General features: G+C 37.9%; 1 protein-coding gene across 3 annotated transcripts in view; it reads left to right on the top strand.

Moving 5' to 3' along the window:
- The window catches only part of FUT9 (fucosyltransferase 9), a 107,593-nt gene that overhangs the window by 66,792 nt on the left and 25,264 nt on the right, over positions 1-15,537 (top strand). Inside the window, exon 1 of one of the 3 annotated variants that reach the window (XM_050315584.1) lies at positions 8,394-8,468. The exons of the other annotated variants lie outside the window; for them this stretch is intronic. Coding sequence (XP_050171541.1) covers positions 8,402-8,468 — 67 coding nt within the window. The 5' untranslated portion in view covers positions 8,394-8,401. Of the gene's footprint in view, positions 1-8,393; positions 8,469-15,537 lie in introns of those variants that run through there. 3 annotated transcript variants of the gene reach the window in all.

The following is a 15,537-nucleotide window of genomic DNA, read 5'->3' as shown; positions in this document are numbered from 1 at the left end:
GCCAGACAAGTTGAAACAGGGAAAATTAGAAGTTATCTCACCAAGTCTTTCCACAATGAGTTATTGCTTCTTGGCTTGGTCGCTCTTCACTGAGACTACTTGCTCCTACTTGAACTTGATGATATTAAAGGTCTTTTCCAAACTTAACAACTCTAACTGAGTGCTGTACTCTACAGTCATGGATCCTTCGCATCATAGGAAGAAAATGTCAGTTAACACCTTACTTGGTAGCCAAGTTTAGGACCTGGGTTTCAGTGCCTTTATTCCAGTTTCAGAGACATGACTACCTACCACCTTAAGATAACTAATTGTAAGAGAAATGGAGTTGTAGATTCACCCTACTCTGGACTGGTTTAAGCATGAAAGTGTTAAGCATGAAAGATTTGCACCTAGCTGAGAGGTGCAAATTGCTCTCATACCTATCTAGATGTCCCATTCATTCAAGGGAACAGGGACACCTGACTCCAGGTGCTTCACTTCTCAGTAGCACAGTGCGTTCCTCTCTGAAAACATTACACTCGGCTCCAAGTGTGTGAGTTTTAGGCATTTCAGCATTAAACAGTAATTGCCTGAACCCTTTTTTAGTTCTTAAGACAAGTGACACTGTGCACTGTATTCTCTCATTCTCCAGTTTCCTTTCATTAGAAAAAAAAAAAAGTACAAAAATTGCTACTAGAGTTGGATTATAATTTTATAATTGACCGACTAGGGAAAGAAAAAGCATAATTCTACTGAGAAAAGGCAGAAAAAAAGCAGCCACTCTGCCACCTGCAGAAATGCATAGAAGATGTATATGACTTCAGAGCAGAAGAAATTACTCTTAACTCCTATGCAGGATTTATTTCAGAAAGTGTTTAAGATGATTTTACCTTGGAGATTAATGTTAAAAGTGAAGTGAGTAGTTGCAGGATGGAAAGTTGATTTGTGAAATGTAATCTGGGATGGAAACTTTCAGTTTAGGCAAGAGTTATAGTATGCTAGGGTGATGTTAGGGATATTTTGCATTTAGATAATATATTTGTGATTTGATGGAGAAAAATTATGGGAAAATGGGTAAGGAAATTATTTAACTCAGGAGTAATGCAATTATTGAGACATAATTCATAGAAGCAGCAACCCTGTAATTGGCTATTTGTGCCTGTTGGCTTCTACATGTGGAGTGTAAATGCATTTTATAAAGTTCCCTCCTCATCTGTGAGAGTATAGATCCTGTAGAAAGAGTATATATTAAGAGTCTATATCCTGTAGAAAAGGTCTCTTCACTAAAAGGGTTAAGGAGACAGCAGCTTCACTGTGGTGGCCACACTACAGAAGGGGAAAGAGAAGACGGTGCTGGCCTCCATGGCAGCCCAGACAGTATCCTCTCAGGTTCTAACACCTCAGAGGCTATGTGCAAAGTTAGCTGTCTACTCAGAACGATAATAAATAATGCAATTAAATTTAAAGACTTCAGATCATTCAAAGTGTTCATCAAGCACAGAGCAAATAGAAATCAGTCTGGAGAGACTGAAGACCATGTTGGGAAATATTTGCTATATAGAAAAATCATAAAGTACACTGGAAAGAAAGGGAATGTATTGAGGAGCAGCAGTAAGAACATTGACCTGGTGTGTGAACACAGGAATACTCTGTGTTTTTCTTACCCAGATGATCCATCCCTTTTCACCATCAGACTGGACTGCCATGAGGCAGTACTTGCAGATTGTTCAGGCAATCCAAATAGTATAAAACCCAGTGACCCTTTGCTTGCAAGAGAAAATTTTAAGTTCCTCCCTTTCCATTGCCCTTGTTGCCATGATAAGGCCATGCTGTTCCTCCAAAGCAGTTTAAATTGTGTTTTCCTGCTACTGCTGCTAGAGCCTTCATCTTGAGGCTCTCTTGACTTTTCAACCAAGCTTCTCACTGCACTCCTCTGTTCATATAAAATACAGCTGCCAAAATAGCAGCTGTTATGACAGGCTTGCCTTTGCTCTGAAACTCTATTTTCTTGTCCTGTTTCCTAGTGCATCAGAGTCAGCCTTTATGTTTTTGCCATTGCACTCACCTTGGAACATGTCCATCTTAGTCACTTAGCTGATGTGGTCACAAAACCCTTTCAAGTTCTCTCTAGGTAAGCCCTTTGCACTACAATAGTTTCCTCAAGTTGATCTTCCCAAAACAGCTAAGGAAAGAAAACTAAAAAAAGACCAAAAAGAGAAAGTTACTAAAAGAGAGTAGTCTGATATGAATTCACCAGCAAATAGGATGGCTGATACAGATCTATTTTCAGCTTTCAAAAGCAATTGAGACATGCGTACTTAAATGCATGATCTTACTTCTGTTATTTTTGTCTTATCATTCTTATTTTTTCTACCATCATTTACTGTATTTTGGCTCAGGAAAAATTCTTCTTGTGGCAAATTTTCCCCCTCCAAGGGAATGTTCATAATGCAAATACAATTTAATTTTTGTTCTGATAGAGTACTCCAGGAACTTGAGAAAAGATAAGTTATTACTATAATATTTTAGAAACTATAATTAAATGGTACATGAGCCAGTTAAAGTATATCTTTATAATGGAGTAGGTTCTGTAGAGATATAGTTTTGGAGTATGTTAAAGAAGTCTGAGCTACCTGATGACCCAAATCAACTCGGTTACATGGTAGGTTCTGTCCATCATTTATTACATAAGCAAGACATCACTCATATCACAAAAGTGCAGGGCAACTTCCATTGAATAATAAATAAATATAAATAATAATGAAATATATTGTATACAGAAAAAAAAGTATTTCAGATTTCCAATTTGAGCAAAAATGATAATTTCTCTGGTGATATATAGCCTAGATTAGAGCCATCAGGAAATAATAACTTCCATTTGCATTCTTAACCTTACTATTTTTCACTTATGTTCTATACTGCAGCCATCATTCACGTGTATTTAAGTACTTGTCATATAATATAATGCACTCTAACATTGCCTTTCTATATGTATTAGCTAATGTTTAAAAAAAAAAAAGTCTTTAAAACAACAGCAGAAAAATATCTTAAGAGCCCAGTCTGAAATCCCAGTTTTGCAGATGCAAGAACTTTACCTTTAATTATTCCATTTATGATCCATAGGAGAATTGAGCTTGCTAACTTAGTCCCCAAGCTCATGTTTGCAGGAGGAAATTCAAAAACACCTGAACAAATGCCTATGTTAAGCAACCTGACCTTGACTCTGTACTCCATACATTATGCTAGTGGTGTCTTTGTAAACTGTTGTTGCAGCTGAGGTAATGAGTACAATTCCTAGACAAGATCTGACCAAGAGCTCAGGAGAATGCAGGTGACTCAGAGCTAACGCGATATCAGACGGAGCAAAAAAAAAAACCAAAGACACACACTCACTTTTGATTTCCCCGAGGGGGTAAACTGAAACACTGAGAGAAAATCTCTTGGAAGAGAGGAAGTGGAAAAAAATGTTGTTGGTAAGTATAGAGAGTTAAGAGGGTTTGTGCAGCTATCCATTTTCAATATTTTCAGTAAGAAACTGCTCGCAGTATCCAGAAAAGTAGCTGTAGCAAGTCCACTGTAGCAAGTGGCTGCTAATTCCATTTTAAGTTAGTATTTATTCCTGCAATACAATTTTGACCTTATAAGCACTTATCAAATGAATGCTCTAAGCCTGGTGTTCTTCAGCTGCTTGAACGCAAAGATGTGCAGCACGGTCATTATCTCCTGGAGCTGCACTCAAAAGCCTGCTGTGTGTTTGGCACAGGCCTGGCTGGACCCTTAGCAGACCACACAGTTTTCATACAAGCTACAATACTTAGTTGAAATCCTTGCCCTACACAGCAGCAAACTGGGAATATTCAAAAGGCTTTGACCTCAGTTTTGAAGCATACTGGTATACTCCAGATAAAATCAGAGGCTAATCAAGAGGCATTTTACTGAGATAGTCAATGATAGTGAACTAAGAGAAAATCTTTGAGTGTGCATGAATCGGATAAAAATCAATCTTTTGCACATTCATTACCCTTAAAATACAAGAAATCCTTCTATTTAAATCCGAAAATACCTAAACTACAACTGAAATATTTAACGGGTTCAAAATCACTAGGAAATGGCAAAAAGGCTATGAGTCTACAAAATAACAGACCTCATGTTTTGCATGTTTGGTCATTTTTTCTGGAGGTCAGACTGGAGAGGTGCGACAAACACAGGGGGAAGTTAGACAGAAAGGAATGCAAAAAAGGGGTAAATATGTTGTGCCTTTTGGTATTCTATTTGCATTTCTTCCTTCTGTTGCTTCAAATCACATCTGACACTTACTTAGTTATATTAATCTGAAAGATTGCAAATGTGTATCCAGGGCTGTAAATTTAATTGATGTGTAAAAAATATAATCATATTGGTCTGAAGTATCTGCATCCTGCCCTCCTAAGGGCATTCTAAATTTTTTAACCTGCAAGTCAGAAATAGTGAAGATTTTTATTTTGCATTCTTACTTGCTCAACACATTATTCAACATATTTATTACATGGTTCAGATCTGTCATTTTCACTTGTCATGGCCAGTGGCTGTGATGTCCATAGCTGTCATTCAATAATATAAAATTGTATTTTTTTCCTCCCTGCATTATTTTCTGATTTCCTCTCCAACTTTCTTTTAGGCCCCCTACTCCCTAGGCACTGGAAGTCTGCTCTTCTCCAGGCTGAATAATCTAAATGCTCTCAGCTTTTCCTTGTAGGAGAGGCACTCCCACTCCAGGTGGGGTCTCACAAGAGTAGAGTGGAGGAACAGAACCTCCTCCCTCAGCCTGCTGGCCATGCTCCTTTTGATGCAGCCCAGGATGCGGTTGGCTTTCTGGACTGCAAGGGCACATGAAAGGCACAAGAATGGAGTAGCTTCAGAACTTGTTTGACTATTTTTCATATTATAGAATTATCAGGACTTTATTTGCTCATCAGAGCCCCTGGTGGTCTAGTGGTAAAGGCGCCGCGCTGTCACCGCGGAGACCCGGGTTCAATTCCCGGTCAGGGCCACTCCCGGGCAGGTGGGGCTCGTTAGCCCTTAAAAAGGCAACCCACCTACGTCCTGAGGACCTCGCTGCCACCGTCCAAGCTCGCTTGGCCCCGGCAGATGAACCTTAGGATTAAAGGGTGGGCTCAGTTCCGCGCACACTGTGTCTCACCTAAAAAATCCAATGCGCAGGCTGGAAGGTGTAAAGACCTTCCCCGGATCTTCGCTTGCGAAGACTGGCCATTATTTGCTCATCAAGACAAATAAATACAAGCTTCCCCAGGCAGCCAGGTATGATGATGCTTGTTTACTACTGGGCAAGATCTAGGGTTACTCAGAAACAAAGTTTCCAAGTCCAAAGGTGATACAAATGTGAGAGATTCAAGCCACCAGTGGAAGATCTTTCCTATATGGCATTTATACAGGTTAGGGTATTTAAAACTATCTATGTTTACACTGCCACACTCGGAAACAGAGTTCACAGGGAAACTGAGGGAATAAGAAAAGTTATTTAGTTTATTCAGGCTTCAGGAACCCAGACAGTTTCTTGCACATAGCGTAATCTCTGCTTGTAGTGTCACTGCAAGATCATAGGCTAATTCCTGTCTGTTACCCCTGGGTTAAACACCATAGTGGATGGTGTCCCAAGGCTCATCCAACTGATCTTCCTTTTACAGGGGACACCTTTGTTCATGAAGACATGAATCAAATGCATTTGTAAAAATTTCCTATTAAGCTTTGATGTTGATATACTCCCCTTTTAGTAGCATCATCCTCAGACATTGGAGTAGCATAAGTAAAATCATTGTATTTCTCACTTTTCTGTTCTAACTCTGCTGGGTGCCTTGCTAGGATAGAATGGAATTTTGCTTCCTCTTTTTTTCTCCAAAGTAGTTCCATGAGGTCATTGTTCTCCAAATTTTGCCTCAGCTCTAGCTAAAATCACTTTTCCTTGCACATATGTAGGGAGAGACCACAGCTGAGCTGTGAGCTAACCCAGGCTTTGCTGTGTGATCAGCAGCAGATGTTGGTAGACAGGACTCATAATAAGACGTGGTCACAGGGATAGCAATAATCTACTCAATGCCTCATTCCTTTTATAAGCAGAAAGGATATATGCACCTTCTTCTAGTTTGTGTTGACAAGTAAATCAGGTGGGAAGTTCCACTTGCTCAGCTGCATCAGGTATTTAAAGCTGAAGACCTTTTTCACCACACCCAAATCCTAAGTAATAATTCATTAAGTATAGCAAATAATGTAAGGAAAATGTTAGAATTAAAAACACCGTTCACCCCTGTTTACTGAATTATGTAGGAAATTTTTAAGACATTTGTTGTCAATTACCACTTGATTCAAAATGGCAATACTGGTTCATCATGAATATTATCCTGTAATTTTTCTGAACAATTCATCAGCATCAATTAGAGGGCATTTGGCACACCTTTGAAGCACATATGTAGACTTTTTCCTTTAACTACAGCTTGAGAGGTTTGCTTAATATGCTATCTGAGGCAGCCAGATTCAGCAGCTGTGTGGGCCAGACTTGTGCTTCAGGACCTCATCACCTTCAAAACAAATCTTGCCTGTTGCCCGTGAGTATATTCACCAGCTCGACCAGAAGCAGAAAATTGTGGGTGTTTTTTCAGTCTCCAAGGCCTGCATGTTAAGCCTGCAGACAACGTGCTCTGTGCTGGTTTGGGGGCTTTATAAACTATCAGATTGTGGTAAATATCTGGAAGATACTCTTTACTTATCCTTCTGTGGAACTGGCAGGTACAAGAAATGAAGGTAGAGTCATATGTTATTGTTCTCCATTGCTTCTGAGAGTAATTTGTGAATGAATTAGATTTAAGAGACAAGAGAAGGGCTTTACATTTGTTGCTCAATACATTTCAGGCAGGGTAGTTGTTGGATGCAGGACTATAAAAAGTAAAGATTATTAAACAGTAAAATAGCCAGGGTCAAGTATCAAAGCTTGGTAATAGCAAAAGAATGTTAATTATTCATCGTACTCTGCAATTCTATCTGTATTCTTTCAGAAGATATAAATATTGAACAATTAATCCCCACAACCTCTCAGCAAGATGGCTGTCATTATTACCATCTTATAGAAAAACTGCAGGGCAGAATAATTAAATGCTTTGGTTAATGTCACAGAGTAAGTCTGCTGAAGATGTGCAAATATTATCAAACTCTGCTCTTTAGATGAAGAAGTTTGGCTCTTTAGCTGAATAACAGGGTTTTTTAGCAACACCTCTCTCACTCATTATACATCTCTTCCATAGCCTAAATTAGGAGCATCATTAAGAAGTGAAGATAATTACCTTACCTCCTTTTTAAAACTATTTGTTATTTTATATTGAAAAGATTCAAGCAGTTTTCTCATACAATTATGATGGAAAAAATCTAAACACAAATCTGAAAATAATTATGCTGCTTCTCTATGTTTTCATGCTATAAACAGACAATAACACCCACAGCAACCTTATTAAGACAAAGATTAGCAAATAGAAGGGCTAAATTGGATTCCATTTTCAAGCATATCAAAGCCCTAAAAGACTTTTACATTCTCCTTCTTTATTTGTTCTCCAAGACATTTTAAACAAACCGGTTGTCATAAAGACACACTGTTTGAAACAACAAAATCTCTGCATTTTTCTAATGAAATTAGAGGGTAGTTTTTAATAGCATGATATACAAGAATTTCTAAAATCTCATTTTCAAATGTGATATGAAGCATGTAGAAGGCATGGAAAGGACAGAATTTGCATGTAGAAGGGATGGAGAGGACAGGATTTGAAAGTAGTAATGTAATCACTTAATATAATATCCAGAAACTTTAGAAAATTCCCCTGGCATAATTTTTTAATTTTTAGGTTCTGGCATAAAAGGAAAATAATTGACCTATGGCACTTCTGGAAATAATCTGGAAATATAGAGCCTAAAGAGTCAAAGTCTCATTGAGGATGACTTAGGCAACTACTTTATGTTCTTAAGTTCAAACATTTAAGCACCTGTGGGACACTATACCCTCTAAGCTCCTATGCAGGATTCCCAACTCTGGAGACCTCTACACCCAAATTGTCAGTGAAGTCTTCAGCCTAAAAGTCCACATATTGGCTCCTGAAATCTGAGGAAACCACACACCTTTCTACTGTGACTTTCAAGAGCCAAGGGACGTCCTATCACCCTGCTAGGATTCTCAAATCAAAATGTATTCTCCCTGTACTACCTCACACCCCCTCACCATTTCTGGAGCATGACTGAGCTTCAGTAAGGTCAGTATGGAGAGAGATGAAAGATATCTATTTGATAGGTAACTGAAAGCATCAATATATGATGTCACAAGATGTGGTTAAAACGTGTTTTGTTTCAAGTTTTAAGACATATATTTAACCCTTCTACAGTCTGTCACATGAAGCTGCTGTATTCTAGGATGCACCACAGATGGAAGACTTTCTCTCCACAACCACAATGTTCAGGTGAGGTTCACTTTCTGCGACAGTAGTCAAGTATTTGTCTCACATGATGCACAAAAACCTTAATTTCTGCATTCCTCCTTACAGCTCAGTTGTTAGGTTTCTTTCCTAGAAGATAGGAAACCAAATCAGACACAGATGTGATTTGGATTTGATTATCCTATTCTCCAGAACAGCATTAAAGGCAACTGCTTCTTACAGCTCTGCCAAACCAGAAAGGACTGACCCTGTTTCATCCACTTGACTCCAAAAGAGGACTAATAACTCTAGATCCCTCCAAGAATAAGAAATAAACATCTACTCTCCCTCCCAGACAGTTATTTTGTGAATTACTTACTGAGAGGTGTCTCACTCCTTTAATGTGAAAGTAGATTATACAACCAGCTCAGAAAAGAAGCCTAACTTTTAGAATATTGAAGTCCCAATTAAAATGCCCAGGTTAATTTTGAAAATAGTGGTGGATTTCTAATGCATATGCATGGCAGGTGCTTTTACAAAGTGTGACCTTAGTCCTTCCACAAATAGTACACTAATGAATTTCACTGAACTCATTGTTTTAACTTGCAGAATTCTGCAACATATAACAATAACCTAAATTATACCTGTTTTCAAAACCATTAGAATGCATTAAATTAATGTGGCCATTGCTATGAGACTCAATTTGTAACAGTTAATGGGGTTTTTCTGTGTAAAGGACTTTTATTAAGATTCATTATATTTATTTAATTTCTAGTCTAAAATTAAGTGATTTGTTTATACTTCGTGTAAAATGGTTATAAAATACTATGTAAGAAGCTTTCAAAATGTACTTTTATGTGTAAGTCTTTGCAGACAGAAATGGAAACTCTTGCTGGCCCTTAATATTTAATCTTCTCATTGTCACAACTTTTTTTCTTAGCTCTAATTTTTTAGCTCCCACAGAGAAAGAATTCTGAAAGAAAATAGAAATAAAAGTCTTTGGTCATCCTTATTATCATTATAACTAAGTTTATAAAACAATATTGTGACTTTTCTAAGAGCATATTCTTACAGATTTTCAATGGACAATTTCAAATTTAAGATACAGAAAAAAGAATTACCTCTGATCATTGCTCTAATTCATATGTCATTAAAAAGATAACTCTGAATTGGAAATCGTTTTTTGGGACATGATCTGAAGTAGCTGAGAGAAGAAAACTAAAGAAGGAAGTTAGGGTAACTTTTGTCTTAGAGACAGCGAAGTCCATCACAACCAAAAGCTTTATAAAACTTCTCAAAATATTTCTTTGTTAATGCATTTTAATAGCGATGTGCCACAATGGCATAAATACACCAATAACATGCAGTTAGAAGTTAACATGGGACAGATCTCCATAAATACATTTTTTTCTTTTTTTTCTAATGATTAGCTGCTGCAGTCTACTTCTTCTTATTGGTTTCTTTGGATTTAGATCCATGCCAGCTAAAAAAGCATTTGAAACATCTCTGAAAGTAATGAACACAAGAACAGAGGCTGCTAATACTTTCCATTCCTATAGTTCAGAAAATGAAATGAAAGACTGGACCATTTTCCTTTGGAGAATATATCTCTGCTTTACATTTACTATTTTATAGCATATTGATTGACTTTTTGACAAGTGTCTAAATATAGAGTATACAAAGGGAGAGAAATTGTAAAAGTAGTGCATTTACCTAGTCCGATTTTGCTCTGTACTGATCAGTTCCATCTATCATATGTATTATATGATATCTTCATATCACCTTGAGACTAAGAACTGCTTTTTCCAGGCACTGAAGTCGTACTAGAATAGAAATTGTGTTTTGCCAACCTAAAAACTTGATGTCAATAAAAAAAAAGTGAGCAAAGCATTTACACACAAGTGCTATGCAGTGTATATGCACCTGTATGTGCCTTCTGTGAGCAAAGTGCCCTTTTGTGTAAAGTGATAGGAGGGCTAACTAGCTGTGATTTATAGGGACTGCCATAATGTCTATGCTGTACAAGATCTATACTGTATAATGGCTCTGGCCAAGTTCAAGAAGTGAGCCAGCTCTGCTCTGCATCAGTGCAGTCAGTACTCCCATGCTGAAAGGTTGAGTGCATTACCTCAGGTAGATTACAGCTTGTGCTCACATGATATCTGAACTAAACTGGTGTACTTTGATCTTATTTGGAAGGCAAACATGTCCAGGTTATAACCCCATGATATGGCCCTACCAGAGATGGAAATCAGAGTTTCTTCTGCAATCAGAACAACTTACTTTATACACTTGACATGACACTGAAATTAGGAAGAAATTTGATAGATTGCTTTTTGATTTTTGGTTTTCGGTTTTCCAGTCTGCTGAATTTCATCTGCACTGACTTGCAAGCCCAAAGCTGTCACAGATTCCAGTTACTCACTTAATGGACTATTCAGTCAGTGTAAGGGAAACAGTTACATGATAATCTGTGTACATACCTTCAGAATGCTTTACAAAGAAGGAAAATCTCTTTAACTTCATTTTATGTTTGAGGAAAATAAGTCAGGCATAAGATCTGACGTGTCATTGTCCCCATCACCTGCCCCACCGTTCAAGAAAACCGTGTGCAACATCATCAGCTCTCCAATTTCTAGTAGGTTGACCATTTCTAATCTCTGTCAAAGTACCATCATAGTTTCTCTTTTATGGTAGTCTAAAGTATGTCTGCATATGTAAAGAAACCTCTCCGTTTTGGTATAGAAGGAGATTTATGTAAGATAAATCTTTCCTTCATAACAAAAGTTAATACCAGTTCAGTCATTATGCTTTCCACTGGAAAAAAAAAAGGCTTGTTTATAGGCCGCAGATCTGTTTGACTATACCAGCATTCCCAAACCCATGCTGTAACAGTCAACAATCCCTTTGGAGCAATGCTAAAAACTGATTAAGGAGTAAGATTGACAATCTAAGGAAAAATCTGTGAAAGAGGCTAGAATGTGAATGTGGAGTACATGTGCGTTTGAGACGACTTGCTGGAGATCAGTGTCCTGTTCAGCACAGACAGTTCTGATGGTTGAGGATGAGGTTTTTGCCCAAAACCAGATCCTAGATCTGAGAGCTCTGTAAGTATGCTGACTTTTTTTTTTAACGGAATAAGAAAAGAGACACTTTAAACTTTTTTTTTTTTTTACATATAAGTCTATCTTTCCCCAGCAGAATAGAAGTTCCATGTATTTTTGCAGATTCACAAAATAAACCCGTTCTTTGTATTTCTTACATTTTAGGAGTGAGGACAGTGGTTTTAGAGCTGCTGACAAGCACTAGTTGCTTTTATCAAATGTGAAGACTGCAATGTGTACACCAGTCTCAGGAAGAGACAAGCCTCAGCAGGAACCTTTGTTTTACCAGCGTTCTCACGGCTGGAGGAATAAGAGGATGGAACTCTCCACTACTAAAGTTCATGGATCATTTTAGGAAAAAAAAAGGAAAAACACACACAAAGCAAAAACAAACAAACAAAACCAAACAAAAACTGTGCAGAAGATACTTCACTAACACAACCCTAACACAGTAAAATAGGACAAACATTTAATCAATGGCAAATTAAATTTCTCTAAATTATAACATTTATTCTGTGACAGTAATAGAGCTGGAGTTGCTCAGACCATATCCATTTCACATCTGTGATGAGTTCTAAAACAGAGAGAATATCACCCAATATCACCCAAACATTTTCCTCCTCTTGACCTACTCAATTGCTAAACCAGTTCATGATGAAGCATTGCAGCCTAGTGTATCCAACACAGATTTGGTCCTGACACTCCAGTCTGCAGTCACAGTTCAGATCTATGTGTCATCAAAAAAAAAAAAGGCACAACAGAAAAAAGGCATTTGTTTAACACTGCTTCAGACCTTCCACTTTAAAAGTCCTCTACTTTGAGAGAACAAGCCTTGAGTTATTTATAATGTATTGGAAGTATCCTGAAGTATTGAAACTTGGGAGCTGTTTTCTTACAGTCTCAAAATAGGATTCCTTTTAATCTGTATTTTTTCATCCTAATTTTTGGGGTACAACACATTAGTTTTTCAAGCTTTGCACTACAGCTGTAGTTCCTAGAAATGTAGAAATGTTTACCTAGTTCCTTAGTAAAATAGAAACTCTGTGCATTCACAGCACTGCGGAACCCAGGAACTTCCTGGATTTAGGCTTACCATGAAACTGAATAAAAAACAGTGGTGAAAATATTTCTAATAAGTTTATCATGTGGGATTTTTTTTTCTTTTTCTGTTGAATTCAAATGCATCTATGCAAGCATACAGGCAAGATACTAACAGACATGTTTCTTTACCATCCTTCAATGTTATGGGACTTTAAGGCTGAGATGCACTGAAGTATGGCAATTCTCATCCATATTTAACTCACTAGCTATCTAAGCCAGAGCAGTTCACAGCCTATGTGTACTCTTCTGCCATGTTTAGCTATTCAGATCTATGTTCTATGGTGTGGTTGGGAAGTTGAACAAGCTAGGATTATTTAGAGATGTTGTTCTGCTGCTTGATTGCAATAATTCCACTTCCCTCATCAGAGACATTTTGATTGGAAATCTGCAGTGAGAGTCACAAAGGACAATGTTGGTGTAATTAGGATGCTAAAATGACAGTGGCAGAATGTTGGTTGAGCTGTGGGAATGACACTCAAATGCTGGGTTTCATACTCTGTATTTACAATGGAAATACACCTTCAGACTTATGGTGTGTGATAGCAAACATCTGCCACCGCTATAACAGAGAAAGCAGTGTTTATTATTCATGCAGTAACAACAGCTTTTAAAGATGCCAAGTAAAAGGCAAAGTTCTGATGACTGGGGACCGGGAAAGCCCATATTTGTGGGACATCTGCCCATATCTTTTTGCCTTAGAAATAAAGTCCTTCTGGTACCCTTTCCCAAGCCTCTGTTTGGAAATATTCTGCTTGGGAGACTTTAATGGCAAAGTCAAAAGAGAAATAGCTAAGAATTGCCTTTACAGTATCATTTATTTATTAACCTTCCCTTGCTTTATCTAAGTGATTTTTCTCCTTGGCAGTGACAGAAGGAATTACTTTAGTGTGTTTCACTCAGTTTGATAATAGTTATTCTTTATATTATTCTGTGGCTTTGTTTATTATACTGCTTTTTACGTCATCATAGCTTGACCGATTTGGAGTATAGATATCTTGATAGCTTAGTGGTCATATTTACACTGTGGACAATCATTAGGGAAAGACTGAGAAGAGTGATTCCCAATTATATATACATATTAAAAGTTTACAAACATATATGTATATATTTAAATATATATATAATATGAGCATATTGAAAGTGGGCTCCAGTGTGGTGCTCCACTAAACACAAGAACAGGACCTGTGGCAGTCTCAGGCATACTAAGGAACATGGAAAAAAGCAGCTTGGTGGTTCAGAACAGCATCGTTTGGTGGCATTGCTGTCACCCGCAGCCAGAGTCTTCCAGATGATGTGAGAAGCAGGACAGAGAGGGAACTGGGGTTGGGAGCAGACAGAGCTGAACACAGTCAGAAGAATATAATGAAGTGTTTGCACAATACTCTACACAAAGCCTGCAACCATAGGTCCAGAAAGTGTATGCAAAATACCAGTGTTATAACCAGATTCATGGGATTTTAGTTCATGCTCATTGACTGGATAACAATTACACCTGAAAGTGTCAGTGATCTAGATCCTCCAGTCCTTTTTAATTTGGAGTGTCTGCTGCTGGAGGAATGAGGACTAACTCTAATAATGAATAATGAGCAAAGAGAGGCTGGTATGAAATGTATGTAAGATTAAGAAAGAATTCTACAGGAAATGGTAGGGATGTAATGGGTACTGCACCATGTCTACACAGAAGTACCTGTAGCACCATTAGTGACTACACTTGTAGGCATGGAAATTAATTCTGCATAGTAAATAATACAGTAAAGCCATGACTCCTTCAATTCTGATTTGATAATGCAGAATAAATAGCACAGTGGGATATCTACATAGTATGTCTTTAATAGAAAAGTAACTATCAAGAAACTGCCTGTATCCTGACACCTTTACTCTGTGTGTCTGGAGATCCTGTCTCTCCTGCACACTCTTGAAGTCTTTAGGCTTCCAGTTATTTAGCATTACTTGTTTGACTGTTGACAATCTTTCCGCTCTCTCAGAGGAACAGTACTCGGAGAAAAAAGATGCACTGCTTCCAAGTCCTTTTCTCCCAGTCTTCTCCCAGGTCTTTATTCCATCGATTTCCGTGTATGTAATAATTGTTGATGGATTAACATGCTGTGCTCTATCAAGAACACTCAAAATTCTGTTGATATGCCTAAAAATAGGTAAACAAACAGAAAATAGCAAACTCTAAATGATGACAAAGGATAGGAAAAGCAACACTGGTAGTGTTATTTGGACAGTTCAGTAAGTTGTTGGGATGTTGCTGGAGCTGACAGATTTACCTAATTGTTGCTAATTCTGAGAAATGGAAAGAGTGTAACATTGCCCCAAAAGGAAAAGAAGTAAAGATGAAAACAGGGTCAGAAGAATGAAGAAAAAGGAACAGTAGAAGGGGAAAAAAAAAGAAGAAAGGGGCAGTTAAGACAGCGGGTCAAGGCTGTTAGTAGGAACCACAATACCTGAGGCTGTGACCGTGATGAGACTCAGAAGCATTGTACATGGGCAAGCACACTAAGGCAGGTCCTTTGAGCTACCCTTACCTGGGAAGCCTGGTACTCCTCTGGGTGCTTGCTGCTAGAGGAACAGTTGCTGGATTGTCTCCTGATTGAACTACTGATTACTCAGGCTATGTCTGTATCAAGGTGAGATGCATTTCTTCCACCCTTGCTCTCCTTTAGAAGGGAGTTCAGCTGTAGAGCTTTCGAGGAAGTTGTGATGCCGCTGTCCTGAAAGCTTGTGACATGTATACCTCTCCTCCAAGTCTGAAATCTTCCAACCATTTAGGAAATCAAAAACTGATAGATGGAATAATTTCTTGTCCTCTGCAAAATTTTTAATGTTGCAGATGTTCTCTTTCTGTTCAGGGCAAAATTGAAGTCTTTCAAACCATTCACTCCCTAATGAGGTCTGAAAATTTG

Source organism: Myiozetetes cayanensis, unplaced genomic scaffold, assembly GCF_022539395.1.
Source record: "Myiozetetes cayanensis isolate MyiCay16 unplaced genomic scaffold, myiCay2020 scf2-11, whole genome shotgun sequence".
NCBI lineage: Eukaryota > Metazoa > Chordata > Aves > Passeriformes > Tyrannidae > Myiozetetes > Myiozetetes cayanensis.
This window is presented reverse-complemented; position numbering and strand designations above follow the sequence as displayed.